General features: G+C 38.5%; 1 protein-coding gene across 1 annotated transcript in view; it reads right to left on the bottom strand.

The window, feature by feature from the left end:
• The window catches only part of LOC147638905 (uncharacterized), a 43,553-nt gene extending 25,376 nt beyond the window's left edge, over positions 1 to 18,177 (bottom strand). Inside the window, exon 1 of the mRNA XM_086792893.1 lies at positions 17,931 to 18,177. Coding sequence (XP_086649019.1) covers positions 17,931 to 18,177 — 247 coding nt within the window. The remainder of the gene's footprint in view (positions 1 to 17,930) is intronic.
• Positions 18,178 to 19,354: the final 1,177 nt, after the last annotated feature.

Here is a 19,354-nt window from a genome sequence, read left to right as displayed (position 1 = left end):
AATCTTTTAAGTGGGGGAGATTGTAACGTCCCTCCCAAGCCATGTATGTATGTGTCTCTTTTAATATAGATTTCAATAAGAAAAGAGAGTGTAATTAGAAAGAGTGAGACAATAAGGCTAGAAACATTAGAAAAGTGTTAGAATAAAAATATTAGCTCCAAAAATCCTAAAAGAAATAAGCACATAAGAATAGTTCTATTAAGAGATAAGTATCCCCAAAAATAGAATTTCGATTTTAGGTGATAAGAGGTCATATTTAGAGTACTTTTACACATTTAGAGTCCATGCATACTAAAAATGTGGAAAAACAACGCGTTTCTAAAGATGGTGCGTTTGCGGCTATATACAGACGTTTTTGCCTATTCTGCCCGCGTTGGCTTATAGACCAGATGTCTTCCCGTTCTTTTGACTGGCTACATAACTATATTCTGAGTTTTTATCAGAGAGTTATGGCCGAAACAGTTTGCTGTTTCTGTCAGGGTTTCTACATAGAGAAAACTGTGAGAAGACAGCAAGTAGCCTCAAGGTAATCCTAGAGTTTGAGATGCATATATCCCTTCATTCTTATCTAATACCTCAGAAAAGAAGCTTAGATTGCTATAGTCTTTCGGAGGAAGAGACCAAAACTCCATAGCTTTTCTTTTAGAGAAAGAATAGTATGCCATAGCCCTGTAAGAGAAGGCTATTTTGCCATAGATCTTAGAAAGAGAGGAGAGTCACAGTATGAGTAAGAGGAGATAAAGCTTGGAGATGATTGGATGATTTCAATCATAAGAGAAGGTATTAGAAGACTCTATTTTCTAAAGCTCTTATTAATAACGAGCAAAGGCAACGATAAACGACAAATTTCTATGAGGTATATACATATTTTGTTTTTCAATTATATATCATTCTTAGGGGTTGAGGTATGGCCCCGGCTTCTCTATTGATTGTTACAGTGATCTATTTAATTGATTTACCATTTAAAGTTTGTATTCTTTTAAGCAATAGCTTATGCCTTTATAAAGAGTGTCTTATCGCAATCTCAAGTTGAAATGCTAAAATCTGTGTGAGAAAAGGCTTGTTTTCTTAAAGAAGGTGACATGGATCATAGTCATATGGTTTAGTGAATAAATGGATGGTTATCTTGGTTAAATTAAGGTACAGGTACAACTTCTCCCTGCCTTGACGCTGCCCCGTTCTTGTGCTTGTGTAGCCGGACGGCGGAGACGTTAGTAAGGCCCGGAGTTGGCCCATGGTATCCCTCATACCATTGGGAGAATGAGGTTTGCCGATTGAGGCAAGTGATTGTGATGATGCTGCCTAGTTCTGAGGGCCCAGGCTAGTGCGGTGAATTAGCCCACCCTAGTGCGCAGACATCCCTCTGAGGGGCGGGAGGATCGAGCGATGGAGCCTGAGAGGGCGACAGGCCGGCTTGAGTCCTCGCCAGCGGCCGACGATGAGGTGTATGGTCCCGTAGGGTTTTGCCCAGCATGTGGAGGCTGGAAGGCCGAATTCTAGATCATCGACAGTATACAGGAAAAGAATAAGAGAGCCAGTTTGGCTTGTATGAAATTGATTCATGTTTAAACTTTGTTTTTATAAATCTTGTCTTTGGCATTATTGTATTGTGGAAAAAGGCTGTTTTAATAAACCTTGTGAAAGGGCCTTAATTAAGGAACATGTTTGTTTATGTCAAACAGTGTGGTAGGATTAATTAGAAAACAAATTGACGCGTGAGTAGGGTGGAAAGTGGGAGGATGGAATGCCCTGATGGCACCATCCTATGGACGGGTGGACCCGATTAGTCGGGTAGCTTTCCAACATATTAAGTGAAAGCCCTACGTTAGATAAATAGGTTCTCGAGCAATTCTATTCTAGAAGACTAGGCCAACGGCTGTGCCTTGCATGGATGAGGAAAAAAGCGTTGTCTCTAGGAATCAAGACTAGTAGTTGCCCAATTTTTGATCAATTGTCCTATGGGTGATTTGATGTTTAGAAGACTACGCTTCTCCTGCGGGATAGAACTAGGTCTTACCTATGAATCGTATCCTTGAATCTCTATATGGTCAAGGTGTCGATGAGTAGGAAATTTTCTCCAAGTTAAGACTTAGTGGACTATCTTAAGCGTTTCCCCTATTTGTGGAAGGGGGGAACCTTACAAGTGGTATCAGAGCCGATCTTAGTTCCTAGGATTTGTTTTTCAAAGGTTAACTATCAAAGGGATTAAAACAAGTGATTGTTTATCATATGAGGACGAATCAATCATCTCTACTGGCCATAGAAGTGATTTGAATATCCTCACATGTTGAGACAATCATCTTATGAAATTGTGCTTGTATCTTGGGGGTGCACACGCAAGATATTTGTACAATAAATTTGAGAAATTAGATTGGGGAGAAAACCTTTTGTGAGGGAACCATAGGGTGATCAAATAAAGAAACTAGTGAGAGACTGAATGACTAGAAGGATAGACCGAAATTGTTTAGAGAAATTTTCACGATATATCTCATTAACTTGCATATTATAAATTATTAAGATTGTAACTCCATTAAGATTTGAACAGTTAACATGTGAATGCCATCCATTCGATACTTTACACTAGGACGATCATCCAAGATCTAGAACCCATCTCAGACAAACATGGATCTAACTTCGGATGTGTAATTCCCAGAGGATCATGCTCTTAGATGTATTAATCCCAAGATACTAGAAAACTAATCATCTCAGATGTGTCAATCCTGATAATCTTTGGATGTGTCAATCCCAAGGCACCAGATGTGTAATTCTTTTTTAAAAAAATGAATGAAGATCTTACATATATTAATCCAGAGTGCCTTTAGATGTGGCACTATAATAAGTATTTGATAGTTTTGAACTTTTAATGGATACAATGAAAGAAGCAAGCTCACCCTTACTCACGTCTAAAAATCGTAAGAAATGCTAAATTAGTTGGAAGCATTGTTGTCAATCTAACCATTGGAGCTAGAAAGTTAGAAGCATTATTGTCAATCTAACCACTACTAGAGCTAGAATCACTTATGAGATGCCATGAAAGTACACCTTCGTGAAAGGTTTTGTCCTCCAGGATTTCGAGAGGATAAAATGAATAAATTTTTGGAGCTAACCCAAGAAGGGAAGACCCTAAAAGAATACCACCAAAAAAACTTCTCCGATTTGCTCTAGAGATGGATGAGGTAACTCTTCTCCATCGATTCATTTGGAAGCTTAATCTAACTTTGAATAACCTCATCAAGAATGTGAAACCATCCTCTATTTCAAAAGCCATAATTATAGCCAGAGACTATGATAAAGTCTTTATATAGAAAGTGTCGAGAAGGACACGAGTCCTTCCATGTTAATCAAGAAGAGGTCCCCTAATTCAAGAGGAACGTCAAGCCCACCCTTGGCTACAAGGAATCATGAGCTAGAGCAAAAATTAGGTCAAAAAATAGAGATAGCAGGGTTAAAGATAATCGAATTCAACAAGTATTTCTATGAGTAAATCGAAGAGGATTGGTGCAAGATTCATGTGAAGTAATGTACATGATGAATAGAGGTATTCTACAAGACGATACTAAGATTATGAAATTGCTATCATAGGTTAGATTGCATAAAGGATTGATTCCCTTACGTTTTTCCATGACAATTTGTTAAGTACCATATTACATGGGGGTATAGAATAAGAAATTCGAAGGTTCATAGCATATGAGAGGTATATGGATGCATGAACTTAGGATAATAAGGCCAATTAACTTTAGAATAATAGATCTTTTGGAGGCAAAATAAAACAAGCCAAACACATGAAATAAAAGACCCTTTAAGAACAATGTTTAGATAAAAGAATATTTTTACCTAGTGGTGGGGACACCAATTTGAAAGAGACAGGAGGATTTACTTAGATACTACCCCAGCTCGCGAGATGAGGACATCTCGAATCTTTTAAGTGGGGGAGATTGTAACGTCCCTCCCAAGCCATGTATGTATGTGTCTCTTTTAATATAGATTTCAATAAGAAAAGAGAGTGTAATTAGAAAGAGTGAGACAATAAGGCTAGAAACATTAGAAAAGTGTTAGAATAAAAATATTAGCTCCAAAAATCCTAAAAGAAATAAGCACATAAGAATAGTTCTATTAAGAGATAAGTATCCCCAAAAATAGAATTTCGATTTTAGGTGATAAGAGGTCATATTTAGAGTACTTTTACACATTTAGAGTCCATGCATACTAAAAATGTGGAAAAACAACGCGTTTCTAAAGATGGTGCGTTTGCGGCTATATACAGACGTTTTTGCCTATTCTGCCCGCGCTGGCTTATAGACCAGATGCCTTCCCGTTCTTTTGACTGGCTACATAGCTATATTCTGAGTTTTTATCAGAGAGTTATGGCCGAAACAGTTTGCTGTTTCTGTCAGGGTTTCTACATAGAGAAAACTGTGAGAAGACAGCAAGTAGCCTCAAGGTAATCCTAGAGTTTGAGATGCATATATCCCTTCATTCTTATCTAATACCTCAGAAAAGAAGCTTAGATTGCTATAGTCTTTCGGAGGAAGAGACCAAAACTCCATAGCTTTTCTTTTAGAGAAAGAATAGTATGCCATAGCCCTGTAAGAGAAGGCTATTTTGCCATAGATCTTAGAAAGAGAGGAGAGTCACAGTATGAGTAAGAGGAGATAAAGCTTGGAGATGATTGGATGATTTCAATCATAAGAGAAGGTATTAGAAGACTCTATTTTCTAAAGCTCTTGTTAATAACGAGCAAAGGTAACGATAAACGACAAATTTCTATGAGGTATATACATATTTTGTTTTTCAATTATATATCATTCTTAGGGGTTGAGGTATGGCCCCGGCTTCTCTATTGATTGTTACAGTGATCTATTTAATTGATTTACCATTTAAAGTTTGTATTCTTTTAAGCAATAGCTTATGCCTTTATAAAGAGTGTCTTATCGCAATCTCAAGTTGAAATGCTAAAATCTGTGTGAGAAAAGGCTTGTTTTCTTAAAGAAGGTGACATGGATCATAGTCATATGGTTTAGTGAATAAATGGATGGTTATCTTGGTTAAATTAAGGTACAGGTACAACTTCTCCCTGCCTTGACGCTGCCCCGTTCTTGTGCTTGTGTAGCCAGACGGCGGAGACGTTAGTAAGGCCCGGAGTTGGCCCATGGTATCCCTCATACCATTGGGAGAATGAGGTTTGCCGATTGAGGCAAGTGATTGTGATGATGCTGCCTAGTTCTGAGGGCCCAGGCTAGTGCGGTGAATTAGCCCACCCTAGTGCGCAGACATCCCTCTGAGGGGCGGGAGGATCGAGCGATGGAGCCTGAGAGGGCGACAGGCCGGCTTGAGTCCTCGCCAGCGGCCGACGATGAGGTGTATGGTCCCGTAGGGTTTTGCCCAGCATGTGGAGGCTGGAAGGCCGAATTCTAGATCATCGACAGTATACAGGAAAAGAATAAGAGAGCCAGTTTGGCTTGTATGAAATTGATTCATGTTTAAACTTTGTTTTTATAAATCTTGTCTTTGGCATTATTGTATTGTGGAAAAAGGCTGTTTTAATAAACCTTGTGAAAGGGCCTTAATTAAGGAACATGTTTGTTTATGTCAAACAGTGTGGTAGGATTAATTAGAAAACAAATTGACGCGTGAGTAGGGTGGAAAGTGGGAGGATGGAATGCCCTGATGGCACCATCCTATGGACGGGTGGACCCGATTAGTCGGGTAGCTTTCCAACATATTAAGTGAAAGCCCTACGTTAGATAAATAGGTTCTCGAGCAATTCTATTCTAGAAGACTAGGCCAACGGCTGTGCCTTGCATGGATGAGGAAAAAAGCGTTGTCTCTAGGAATCAAGACTAGTAGTTGCCCAATTTTTGATCAATTGTCCTATGGGTGATTTGATGTTTAGAAGACTACGCTTCTCCTGCGGGATAGAACTAGGTCTTACCTATGAATCGTATCCTTGAATCTCTATATGGTCAAGGTGTCGATGAGTAGGAAATTTTCTCCAAGTTAAGACTTAGTGGACTATCTTAAGCGTTTCCCCTATTTGTGGAAGGGGGGAACCTTACAAGTGGTATCAGAGCCGATCTTAGTTCCTAGGATTTGTTTTTCAAAGGTTAACTATCAAAGGGATTAAAACAAGTGATTGTTTATCATATGAGGACGAATCAATCATCTCTACTGGCCATAGAAGTGATTTGAATATCCTCACATGTTGAGACAATCATCTTATGAAATTGTGCTTGTATCTTGGGGGTGCACACGCAAGATATTTGTACAATAAATTTGAGAAATTAGATTGGGGAGAAAACCTTTTGTGAGGGAATCATAGGGTGATCAAATAAAGAAACTAGTGAGAGACTGAATGACTAGAAGGATAGACCGAAATTGTTAAGAGAAATTTTCACGATATATCTCATTAACTTGCATATTATAAATTATTAAGATTGTAACTCCATTAAGATTTGAACAGTTAACATGTGAATGCCATCCATTCGATACTTTACACTAGGACGATCATCCAAGATCTAGAACCCATCTCAGACAAACATGGATCTAACTTCGGATGTGTAATTCCCAGAGGATCATGCTCTTAGATGTATTAATCCCAAGATACTAGAAAACTAATCATCTCAGATGTGTCAATCCTGATAATCTTTGGATGTGTCAATCCCAAGGCACCAGATGTGTAATTCTTTTTTAAAAAAATGAATGAAGATCTTACATATATTAATCCAGAGTGCCTTTAGATGTGGCACTATAATAAGTATTTGATAGTTTTGAACTTTTAATGGATACAATGAAAGAAGCAAGCTCACCCTTACTCACGTCTAAAAATCGTAAGAAATGCTAAATTAGTTGGAAGCATTGTTGTCAATCTAACCATTGGAGCTAGAAAGTTAGAAGCATTATTGTCAATCTAACCACTACTAGAGCTAGAATCACTTATGAGATGCCATGAAAGTACACCTTCGTGAAAGGTTTTGTCCTCCAGGATTTCGAGAGGATAAAATGAATAAATTTTTGGAGCTAACCCAAGAAGGGAAGACCCTAAAAGAATACCACCAAAAAAACTTCTCTGATTTGCTCTAGAGATGGATGAGGTAACTCTTCTCCATCGATTCATTTGGAAGCTTAATCTAACTTTGAATAACCTCATCAAGAATGTGAAACCATCCTCTATTTCAAAAGCCATAATTATAGCCAGAGACTATGATAAAGTCTTTATATAGAAAGTGTCGAGAAGGACACGAGTCCTTCCATGTTAATCAAGAAGAGGTCCCCTAATTCAAGAGGAACGTCAAGCCCACCCTTGGCTACAAGGAATCATGAGCTAGAGCAAAAATTAGGTCAAAAAATAGAGATAGCAGGGTTAAAGATAATCGAATTCAACAAGTATTTCTATGAGTAAATCGAAGAGGATTGGTGCAAGATTCATGTGAAGTAATGTACATGATGAATAGAGGTATTCTACAAGACGATACTAAGATTATGAAATTGCTATCATAGGTTAGATTGCATAAAGGATTGATTCCCTTACGTTTTTCCATGACAATTTGTTAAGTACCATATTACATGGGGGTATAGAATAAGAAATTCGAAGGTTCATAGCATATGAGAGGTATATGGATGCATGAACTTAGGATAATAAGGCCAATTAACTTTAGAATAATAGATCTTTTGGAGGCAAAATAAAACAAGCCAAACACATGAAATAAAAGACCCTTTAAGAACAATGTTTAGATAAAAGAATATTTTTACCTAGTGGTGGGGACACCAATTTGAAAGAGACAGGAGGATTTACTTAGATACTACCCCAGCTCGCGAGATGAGGACATCTCGAATCTTTTAAGTGGGGGAGATTGTAACGTCCCTCCCAAGCCATGTATGTATGTGTCTCTTTTAATATAGATTTCAATAAGAAAAGAGAGTGTAATTAGAAAGAGTGAGACAATAAGGCTAGAAACATTAGAAAAGTGTTAGAATAAAAATATTAGCTCCAAAAATCCTAAAAGAAATAAGCACATAAGAATAGTTCTATTAAGAGATAAGTATCCCCAAAAATAGAATTTCGATTTTAGGTGATAAGAGGTCATATTTAGAGTACTTTTACACATTTAGAGTCCATGCATACTAAAAATGTGGAAAAACAACGCGTTTCTAAAGATGGTGCGTTTGCGGCTATATACAGACGTTTTTGCCTATTCTGCCCGCGTTGGCTTATAGACCAGATGCCTTCCCGTTCTTTTGACTGGCTACATAGCTATATTCTGAGTTTTTATCAGAGAGTTATGGCCGAAACAGTTTGCTGTTTCTGTCAGGGTTTCTACATAGAGAAAACTGTGAGAAGACAGCAAGTAGCCTCAAGGTAATCCTAGAGTTTGAGATGCATATATCCCTTCATTCTTATCTAATACCTCAGAAAAGAAGCTTAGATTGCTATAGTCTTTCGGAGGAAGAGACCAAAACTCCATAGCTTTTCTTTTAGAGAAAGAATAGTATGCCATAGCCCTGTAAGAGAAGGCTATTTTGCCATAGATCTTAGAAAGAGAGGAGAGTCACAGTATGAGTAAGAGGAGATAAAGCTTGGAGATGATTGGATGATTTCAATCATAAGAGAAGGTATTAGAAGACTCTATTTTCTAAAGCTCTTGTTAATAACGAGCAAAGGCAACGATAAACGACAAATTTCTATGAGGTATATACATATTTTGTTTTTCAATTATATATCATTCTTAGGGGTTGAGGTATGGCCCCGGCTTCTCTATTGATTGTTACAGTGATCTATTTAATTGATTTACCATTTAAAGTTTGTATTCTTTTAAGCAATAGCTTATGCCTTTATAAAGAGTGTCTTATCGCAATCTCAAGTTGAAATGCTAAAATCTGTGTGAGAAAAGGCTTGTTTTCTTAAAGAAGGTGACATGGATCATAGTCATATGGTTTAGTGAATAAATGGATGGTTATCTTGGTTAAATTAAGGTACAGGTACAACTTCTCCCTGCCTTGACGCTGCCCCGTTCTTGTGCTTGTGTAGCCGGACGGCGGAGACGTTAGTAAGGCCCGGAGTTGGCCCATGGTATCCCTCATACCATTGGGAGAATGAGGTTTGCCGATTGAGGCAAGTGATTGTGATGATGCTGCCTAGTTCTGAGGGCCCAGGCTAGTGCGGTGAATTAGCCCACCCTAGTGCGCAGACATCCCTCTGAGGGGCGGGAGGATCGAGCGATGGAGCCTGAGAGGGCGACAGGCCGGCTTGAGTCCTCGCTAGCGGCCGACGATGAGGTGTATGGTCCCGTAGGGTTTTGCCCAGCATGTGGAGGCTGGAAGGCCGAATTCTAGATCATCGACAGTATACAGGAAAAGAATAAGAGAGCCAGTTTGGCTTGTATGAAATTGATTCATGTTTAAACTTTGTTTTTATAAATCTTGTCTTTGGCATTATTGTATTGTGGAAAAAGGCTGTTTTAATAAACCTTGTGAAAGGGCCTTAATTAAGGAACATGTTTGTTTATGTCAAACAGTGTGGTAGGATTAATTAGAAAACAAATTGACGCGTGAGTAGGGTGGAAAGTGGGAGGATGGAATGCCCTGATGGCACCATCCTATGGACGGGTGGACCCGATTAGTCGGGTAGCTTTCCAACATATTAAGTGAAAGCCCTACGTTAGATAAATAGGTTCTCGAGCAATTCTATTCTAGAAGACTAGGCCAACGGCTGTGCCTTGCATGGATGAGGAAAAAAGCGTTGTCTCTAGGAATCAAGACTAGTAGTTGCCCAATTTTTGATCAATTGTCCTATGGGTGATTTGATGTTTAGAAGACTACGCTTCTCCTGCGGGATAGAACTAGGTCTTACCTATGAATCGTATCCTTGAATCTCTATATGGTCAAGGTGTCGATGAGTAGGAAATTTTCTCCAAGTTAAGACTTAGTGGACTATCTTAAGCGTTTCCCCTATTTGTGGAAGGGGGGAACCTTACAAGTGGTATCAGAGCCGATCTTAGTTCCTAGGATTTGTTTTTCAAAGGTTAACTATCAAAGGGATTAAAACAAGTGATTGTTTATCATATGAGGACGAATCAATCATCTCTACTGGCCATAGAAGTGATTTGAATATCCTCACATGTTGAGACAATCATCTTATGAAATTGTGCTTGTATCTTGGGGGTGCACACGCAAGATATTTGTACAATAAATTTGAGAAATTAGATTGGGGAGAAAACCTTTTGTGAGGGAATCATAGGGTGATCAAATAAAGAAACTAGTGAGAGACTGAATGACTAGAAGGATAGACCGAAATTGTTAAGAGAAATTTTCACGATATATCTCATTAACTTGCATATTATAAATTATTAAGATTGTAACTCCATTAAGATTTGAACAGTTAACATGTGAATGCCATCCATTCGATACTTTACACTAGGACGATCATCCAAGATCTAGAACCCATCTCAGACAAACATGGATCTAACTTCGGATGTGTAATTCCCAGAGGATCATGCTCTTAGATGTATTAATCCCAAGATACTAGAAAACTAATCATCTCAGATGTGTCAATCCTGATAATCTTTGGATGTGTCAATCCCAAGGCACCAGATGTGTAATTCTTTTTTAAAAAAATGAATGAAGATCTTACATATATTAATCCAGAGTGCCTTTAGATGTGGCACTATAATAAGTATTTGATAGTTTTGAACTTTTAATGGATACAATGAAAGAAGCAAGCTCACCCTTACTCACGTCTAAAAATCGTAAGAAATGCTAAATTAGTTGGAAGCATTGTTGTCAATCTAACCATTGGAGCTAGAAAGTTAGAAGCATTATTGTCAATCTAACCACTACTAGAGCTAGAATCACTTATGAGATGCCATGAAAGTACACCTTCGTGAAAGGTTTTGTCCTCCAGGATTTCGAGAGGATAAAATGAATAAATTTTTGGAGCTAACCCAAGAAGGGAAGACCCTAAAAGAATACCACCAAAAAAACTTCTCCGATTTGCTCTAGAGATGGATGAGATAACTCTTCTCCATCGATTCATTTGGAAGCTTAATCTAACTTTGAATAACCTCATCAAGAATGTGAAACCATCCTCTATTTCAAAAGCCATAATTATAGCCAGAGACTATGATAAAGTCTTTATATAGAAAGTGTCGAGAAGGACACGAGTCCTTCCATGTTAATCAAGAAGAGGTCCCCTAATTCAAGAGGAACGTCAAGCCCACCCTTGGCTACAAGGAATCATGAGCTAGAGCAAAAATTAGGTCAAAAAATAGAGATAGCAGGGTTAAAGATAATCGAATTCAACAAGTATTTCTATGAGTAAATCGAAGAGGATTGGTGCAAGATTCATGTGAAGTAATGTACATGATGAATAGAGGTATTCTACAAGACGATACTAAGATTATGAAATTGCTATCATAGGTTAGATTGCATAAAGGATTGATTCCCTTACGTTTTTCCATGACAATTTGTTAAGTACCATATTACATGGGGGTATAGAATAAGAAATTCGAAGGTTCATAGCATATGAGAGGTATATGGATGCATGAACTTAGGATAATAAGGCCAATTAACTTTAGAATAATAGATCTTTTGGAGGCAAAATAAAACAAGCCAAACACATGAAATAAAAGACCCTTTAAGAACAATGTTTAGATAAAAGAATATTTTTACCTAGTGGTGGGGACACCAATTTGAAAGAGACAGGAGGATTTACTTAGATACTACCCCAGCTCGCGAGATGAGGACATCTCGAATCTTTTAAGTGGGGGAGATTGTAACGTCCCTCCCAAGCCATGTATGTATGTGTCTCTTTTAATATAGATTTCAATAAGAAAAGAGAGTGTAATTAGAAAGAGTGAGACAATAAGGCTAGAAACATTAGAAAAGTGTTAGAATAAAAATATTAGCTCCAAAAATCCTAAAAGAAATAAGCACATAAGAATAGTTCTATTAAGAGATAAGTATCCCCAAAAATAGAATTTCGATTTTAGGTGATAAGAGGTCATATTTAGAGTACTTTTACACATTTAGAGTCCATGCATACTAAAAATGTGGAAAAACAACGCGTTTCTAAAGATGGTGCGTTTGCGGCTATATACAGACGTTTTTGCCTATTCTGCCCGCGTTGGCTTATAGACCAGATGCCTTCCCGTTCTTTTGACTGGCTACATAGCTATATTCTGAGTTTTTATCAGAGAGTTATGGCCGAAACAGTTTGCTGTTTCTGTCAGGGTTTCTACATAGAGAAAACTGTGAGAAGACAGCAAGTAGCCTCAAGGTAATCCTAGAGTTTGAGATGCATATATCCCTTCATTCTTATCTAATACCTCAGAAAAGAAGCTTAGATTGCTATAGTCTTTCGGAGGAAGAGACCAAAACTCCATAGCTTTTCTTTTAGAGAAAGAATAGTATGCCATAGCCCTGTAAGAGAAGGCTATTTTGCCATAGATCTTAGAAAGAGAGGAGAGTCACAGTATGAGTAAGAGGAGATAAAGCTTGGAGATGATTGGATGATTTCAATCATAAGAGAAGGTATTAGAAGACTCTATTTTCTAAAGCTCTTGTTAATAACGAGCAAAGGTAACGATAAACGACAAATTTCTATGAGGTATATACATATTTTGTTTTTCAATTATATATCATTCTTAGGGGTTGAGGTATGGCCCCGGCTTCTCTATTGATTGTTACAGTGATCTATTTAATTGATTTACCATTTAAAGTTTGTATTCTTTTAAGCAATAGCTTATGCCTTTATAAAGAGTGTCTTATCGCAATCTCAAGTTGAAATGCTAAAATCTGTGTGAGAAAAGGCTTGTTTTCTTAAAGAAGGTGACATGGATCATAGTCATATGGTTTAGTGAATAAATGGATGGTTATCTTGGTTAAATTAAGGTACAGGTACAACTTCTCCCTGCCTTGACGCTGCCCCGTTCTTGTGCTTGTGTAGCCAGACGGCGGAGACGTTAGTAAGGCCCGGAGTTGGCCCATGGTATCCCTCATACCATTGGGAGAATGAGGTTTGCCGATTGAGGCAAGTGATTGTGATGATGCTGCCTAGTTCTGAGGGCCCAGGCTAGTGCGGTGAATTAGCCCACCCTAGTGCGCAGACATCCCTCTGAGGGGCGGGAGGATCGAGCGATGGAGCCTGAGAGGGCGACAGGCCGGCTTGAGTCCTCGCCAGCGGCCGACGATGAGGTGTATGGTCCCGTAGGGTTTTGCCCAGCATGTGGAGGCTGGAAGGTCGAATTCTAGATCATCGGCAGTATACAGGAAAAGAATAAGAGAGCCAGTTTGGCTTGTATGAAATTGATTCATGTTTAAACTTTGTTTTTATAAATCTTGTCTTTGGCATTATTGTATTGTGGAAAAAGGCTGTTTTAATAAACCTTGTGAAAGGGCCTTAATTAAGGAACATGTTTGTTTATGTCAAACAGTGTGGTAGGATTAATTAGAAAACAAATTGACGCGTGAGTAGGGTGGAAAGTGGGAGGATGGAATGCCCTGATGGCACCATCCTATGGACGGGTGGACCCGATTAGTCGGGTAGCTTTCCAACATATTAAGTGAAAGCCCTACGTTAGATAAATAGGTTCTCGAGCAATTCTATTCTAGAAGACTAGGCCAACGGCTGTGCCTTGCATGGATGAGGAAAAAAGCGTTGTCTCTAGGAATCAAGACTGGTAGTTGCCCAATTTTTGATCAATTGTCCTATGGGTGATTTGATGTTTAGAAGACTACGCTTCTCCTGCGGGATAGAACTAGGTCTTACCTATGAATCGTATCCTTGAATCTCTATATGGTCAAGGTGTCGATGAGTAGGAAATTTTCTCCAAGTTAAGACTTAGTGGACTATCTTAAGCGTTTCCCCTACTTGTGGAAGGGGGGAACCTTACAGAAGTATTGACTATTGCACAAGCGGAAGTTGGTGAAATGGTTTGACGTGTGGGTGTATAGGGGAGTGGGTGAAGTCGGGCCTTGCGTCAGCTTCCGTTGGTATATTTAAATCGATTAAAGTTACTATAAAAAAAATATTGACTATTGTTACTTGAGATGTGGGCACAATGCTTTGGCCACCAAGCTTCTCATCTGCAACAAGGAGATGTGAACCTGCCACCAGACCATAAAGCTCAAAAAGGGGCGGTCAATCCAAACTAGTGGGCTAACCCATGCTTCGCACGTCATCTCACATGGTAATTTTGTGGAACTTTTCTTTTGTGACCCATGCTTCATGTGTATATAATTGGTTTTCTCAGAAAATGGAACCAATAGGCAAAGTAATAGGATGGTCATTGTCAAAGGTTTGGAAGTATGAATCCTAGCTCCATATTAATCAAAACCCAAAGAAATAAGAGCATACCTCTCTCTCTCTCTCTCTCTCTCTCTCTTACCGTAGCACAAAAAAGCAAAGTATTCGTTCCCTAGCGTACATATGACTACACTCTTCTCTTGTCTTGCCATGTGTCCCTGCTATCCTCGATGATTAAAATAGATAGTACAGAAAAAGATATAAATATAAAAGTCATAAACTGAATGTTTCAACATGTATGTGTTGGTTGTAGCTAATGGAACAAATTGACAAAGTGATAGGACAGATATACTTGTTGTCAGTGGAGTGGACCGACGCATCTCCACTACACTAACCATCAAGTGTAGATGTCTTCTTCAATCGTGACCCTACAAAGAAAAGAGAGAATTATTGATAAAACGTTAATTAAAAAATTACCATAAATCTATAATAGTTATAGTTAATCTTACTAGACACAAATGAAGATTGGAATAGAGCTTTGTCCGGTGCCACAAAATACTCGTATCGAAGGGAGAAAATCATGTACGTACGGAATAAGGTCCAAGACTCATGTATAGAGAATCCCTCAAAAGAGGCAACACATCTCTCTGTGTCATAGTTAGTGTCACAAACATACTCTTTTGTAAATAAGTATACTCCCAACTCCTCATTGGGAACGCTAATCCCATATCTTTCAATGCCCTCCTCCATAACTTTAACCATGAAAAAATCCACCATAGGCCAAAATTCTAAAACAAAGAAGAAATTAAGAAGTTATATAAACAAACATGGAAATCTTGAAAGAATTTCTTGTAGTGTACGCACCCATCCTTGTGGGCATCTATCATAATCCTTGCAACATGTTGATGACGAAGGGGTGCACACCAAAGAGGTGGCTCTATAAATAATGTAAGTTTTATATGTCATGCACTAAAAAATCATTAAAAGATATGCATAAATACCAAAAAATGGATATAGGTTGTAAACCTTCAACCCTCGACTCCAACATATCCAAAATGAATAGAATGTCATACATGATTGTCCCTAAATCAAAACAAAACTTTTTAGAATATATACATAAAACAAAGAACGAAGAGCTATGGAAACTCCTTTTGGCATGCATCCTTGTCTTGTCATACGACAGGGGAAAGGATGTGCTTAATAGGAGAGAGACACATGCATACAAAAAGACACATACAGAAAATTAGAACACATAACTTCAATACAATACCTGAAATAATTACCTAGAAGCATCTAAGATCTACGCATAAATAATGTTACTTATTGTAAACCAAGCAATAAGGTGGATATCCTCCCCCAAGTTAGAGATCATAAACTGAAAGGACGTTCTGGTAAAAAAACTATAGCTCTCAAATCAGGTCAATCACATACACACTGTCTCGGAAGTAAAGCATCTTGGAATGGATAACTGCCATTGCATTTGATATATTTTCCAAGTCTACCAATAAAACTCGATGGTAAATGGTAAAAATTAGACATGTAACAAATTGCTTCTAGGTACTTCTTATTGCCATATGTAAAACTTCCTTATATACAACATTGGTAGTACAAACTGTCTCTCGACCACTCACATTGGTCTCATAGCAAGTAGTATCTTGAAGAAATACCTTGACAGCATTCGATGATCACACACGCGAGAAAGCAACATATAACTGTCCCTGACTAAATACTAGAGTTGCCAAGTATAATCATAAAAGAGACATTGTTTGGCCTTGTGATTTATTTATTGTCATGGGCAAATGCGAGTCAAACAGGGAACTACCTCCGCCTCATATCAAATAAAAGCTGCAAAATGTATGTGGAATGACAGTTATTCTTGGAATGAGACCCTATCTCCAATATTAGTCCCAGTAATAATTTTCGCCTCTAACACCTTTGTGTCAAAATTCTTGCATATTAATCGAGTACCATTGCACAATCCCTCTCAAGGATTTACATTACGCAATAAAATTATTGGAGCATTTCTTTTCAGAATCAATCGATGAGGTGGATAACCACCACCAAGATTAAGACTGTTTAGGTACTCTGTTGCATATAAAAAAGATCCTTCACCACTGTTATTAACTGAATCTGCACTGAAGTATTGCTTACTCTCCCCTAGCATGGAATCCAGTGCACTGCTATTGATCGCATCAACTTCAAGGTTTGGAGGTGCAAGAATAGCATGCTCTCTAAAATACGATGCATAATCTACAACACTTAGAAGCCCTGTATACACCCATTTAATCAAGTCCTCCATAGACCCTCTCTCTAAAAGCATTTTTGATGGAATTGACACAATACCTTCTTTTGTTCCCTCCCTCTCTATTCCATTGCCAATGTCTAGAACCCACTGTATGAATTCATGCTCTGTTAAGTTATTACCATTTTGAAGTACCTGCATGTTTTGTGTAAGCTTCAATACTGTAGTGTCTCTCGATATTTGTGAGTGACATAATGCAGCATTAACAATGTCCTATCATCCTCCCTTTGGAACAATTGGCAAGATCTACGTAAAATCTCCACCAAACAATATGACCTTTCCACCAAAAAGCTGATCACTACCCATGATGTCTCTTTATGTCCTGTCCAAGGCTTCAAAGGCATATTGATGGGTCATGGGTGCCTCATCCCATATTATTAGCTTAGCTAGCTTCACAACATCTGCAAGCTAACCTTTATGTTATAGGTGCTAGCTGCATGTAGGTCCAATGGTATTTTAAACCGTGGATGAGCTATGTGACCATTGCTGCCTAGTAGCATGGCTGCAATGCCAGAAGATGCACATGCCAAAGCAACATGCCCCTCCCCATGCAACCGAGAGAGGAAAAAATTATAGAGAAAGGTCTTTCTTGACCCTCCTGGACTATCGAGAAAAAACACTTCACCAACACCTGCATATACTGCGTCCAAAATCTGATTAAAGGCTGCTAATTGACAATCAATTAGAGTTGTTTTCATTTGATCAGCAATTTGTGCCTACTACTCAACATTAAATTTCTCTCTTCTTGTAATTATCCATTTGTAACTATGGACACAGTTGATCTGTCCACCACAGGAGGCATTCCCTCAAACTCAACCAACCTTTGGCCATGTTGCTAAAGAATGCATTCTAAATGCAATAGAGCCTCATTCTTTGCCATTACTTGATGATCATTTAAATTCTCTATAGTCAGTTGTAATGCATGAAAAAAAATCATCCGAAAGTTTCGATGAAAATCTTGCCCACAGAAAGGCCAGGAGAGGCTGGCTCACAAAACACCAAAATTGTGACAAATAGGTGTCTCAATTGCGATCCGGTTTGATGAGCGGCCTCTTGCATACATATAAACCATTCTTCATCACTTTCCAATAAACCATTCTTCATCACTTTCTAATAAACCTCTAGCTATGCATGCTCCCTTGAAAGTAGGATAGACTTGCCCATCAAAAGTGTGGAAGTCATCAAAAGACTTACAGCCTTTGCTCACCAAACAGATGGAGAAACGTTGTACATGCGACTATAGCCTAACTTTCTTCTAGTCCACTTCTTAAGACTCGTGTTCCAAACCCATCGGCTGGGAAAGTCACTATAAAGTAAATCTTTTACATCATCGTGCAACTCATTACATGCAAAGGGTAGTTTTTTTGTTTCTTTCTCTATCGATTATACTCTGCAAATCATCATCATCTCGAAACATGACATTATGATGTAGGGGAATATGAACTTGTAATCTTTGGACATCAAGCTTTTCTTCATGCATATCATATTCATAAACTTGCCAGCATGCTTCTAATGCTGACACATAACGTTCATCCAAGTACCTACTGACCTCATCCACCACACCATCAGTTGAATGTTCTAGTTCTCCTTGCCTTTCTACATGATTTACAGTCTGCATTCTGATTGTTGCTGTCATGACCCTTGTACACATATCTATACAAATATTTAACTGCTGTGATTGTGGAGCATACTTTAACATTGATGTGTGCCTTGTATTTCATGGAGGAAAGGATTAAATGGCACTATCCAACGATTGTCAATGATAGCTCCTTTCACTTGTATGTTCCTACCATGACCTCGACGCATATAATTAGGATAGCCATCGCTACCCACCATAGTAGATTCAGAGAAGGCATGCGGATAATGACGACTACATTTCCCATTAGTCATGCTGCATGGAGCATTGGGATTTAGTGCACCACCACTACTAGAGGTTTAGGGCATACCGACGTTAGAACACCGACACAAATGTCGAACGTCGGTATGTATGTCCTAAACTTGGAGGCGAAAAGTCGAACGGGTAATTTTCAAAAGTTCATATATTGATGCATATACCGACGTGTATACCGACGCGTATACCGACGGATATATCGACGAATATTCCGACAGATATATCGATGCCCGTAACTTTTTTTTACAGCCGAGAACCTATTATTCTTTGTTTTGCACGGCGTTGAACATCCAGACAAGGTATGCGTCCATCTCCCTCAAGCGTTCGCCTTCTTCCATTCAACCCACTCTTGTTGTGTGTGTGTGTGTGTGTGTGTGTGTGTGTGTGTGTGTGGAGAGAATTAGTGAAGTGTGTGTGTAGAGCTCCCTCTCTCTCTCTCTCTCTCCTTGGGCAGTTTGCCTCTCCCCATCTCCTCATCTTCTTATGGCGTTTTGCCTCTCCCTCTCTCCTCATCTTCTTATGTGTGTGTGTGTGTGTGTGTGGAGTGATTAGGGTAAATGTGTGATGTGTGTGTATATCTCATTCCCCTCTCTCCATCCTTCTTCTTACCTTCTTAATTATGTATGGAGAGAAGATTTGTATGTGTGTGTTGTGAGAGATGTAGAGAGTGAGAGAGCTTGTGTATGTGAATCTATTACTAATGTATGCAATGTGTGTGTAGGTTTGTTTCTCCCATGTGTGTCCTAGCTTACAGATCTGCTTCGAACATGCACTATCCAATCCACATTTGAGAGGTAAGCACATTACCAATTATGTTGTTTTATTACTTCTCTTTTTGTTATGTTTTAATTTGTTCTCAATTTGTAATTATTAATTGAAATTGAGTATGCAAGCTTGTTGTTTTATGTACATATATGCTAAT

Source organism: Cibotium barometz, chromosome 4 (genome assembly GCF_041138505.1).
Source record: "Cibotium barometz isolate CiBa-2024 chromosome 4, ASM4113850v1, whole genome shotgun sequence".
Taxonomy (NCBI): Eukaryota; Viridiplantae; Streptophyta; class Polypodiopsida; order Cyatheales; family Cibotiaceae; genus Cibotium; species Cibotium barometz.
The sequence above is the reverse complement of the archived record's forward strand: the minus strand, read 5'-3'. Positions and strand labels throughout refer to the sequence as shown.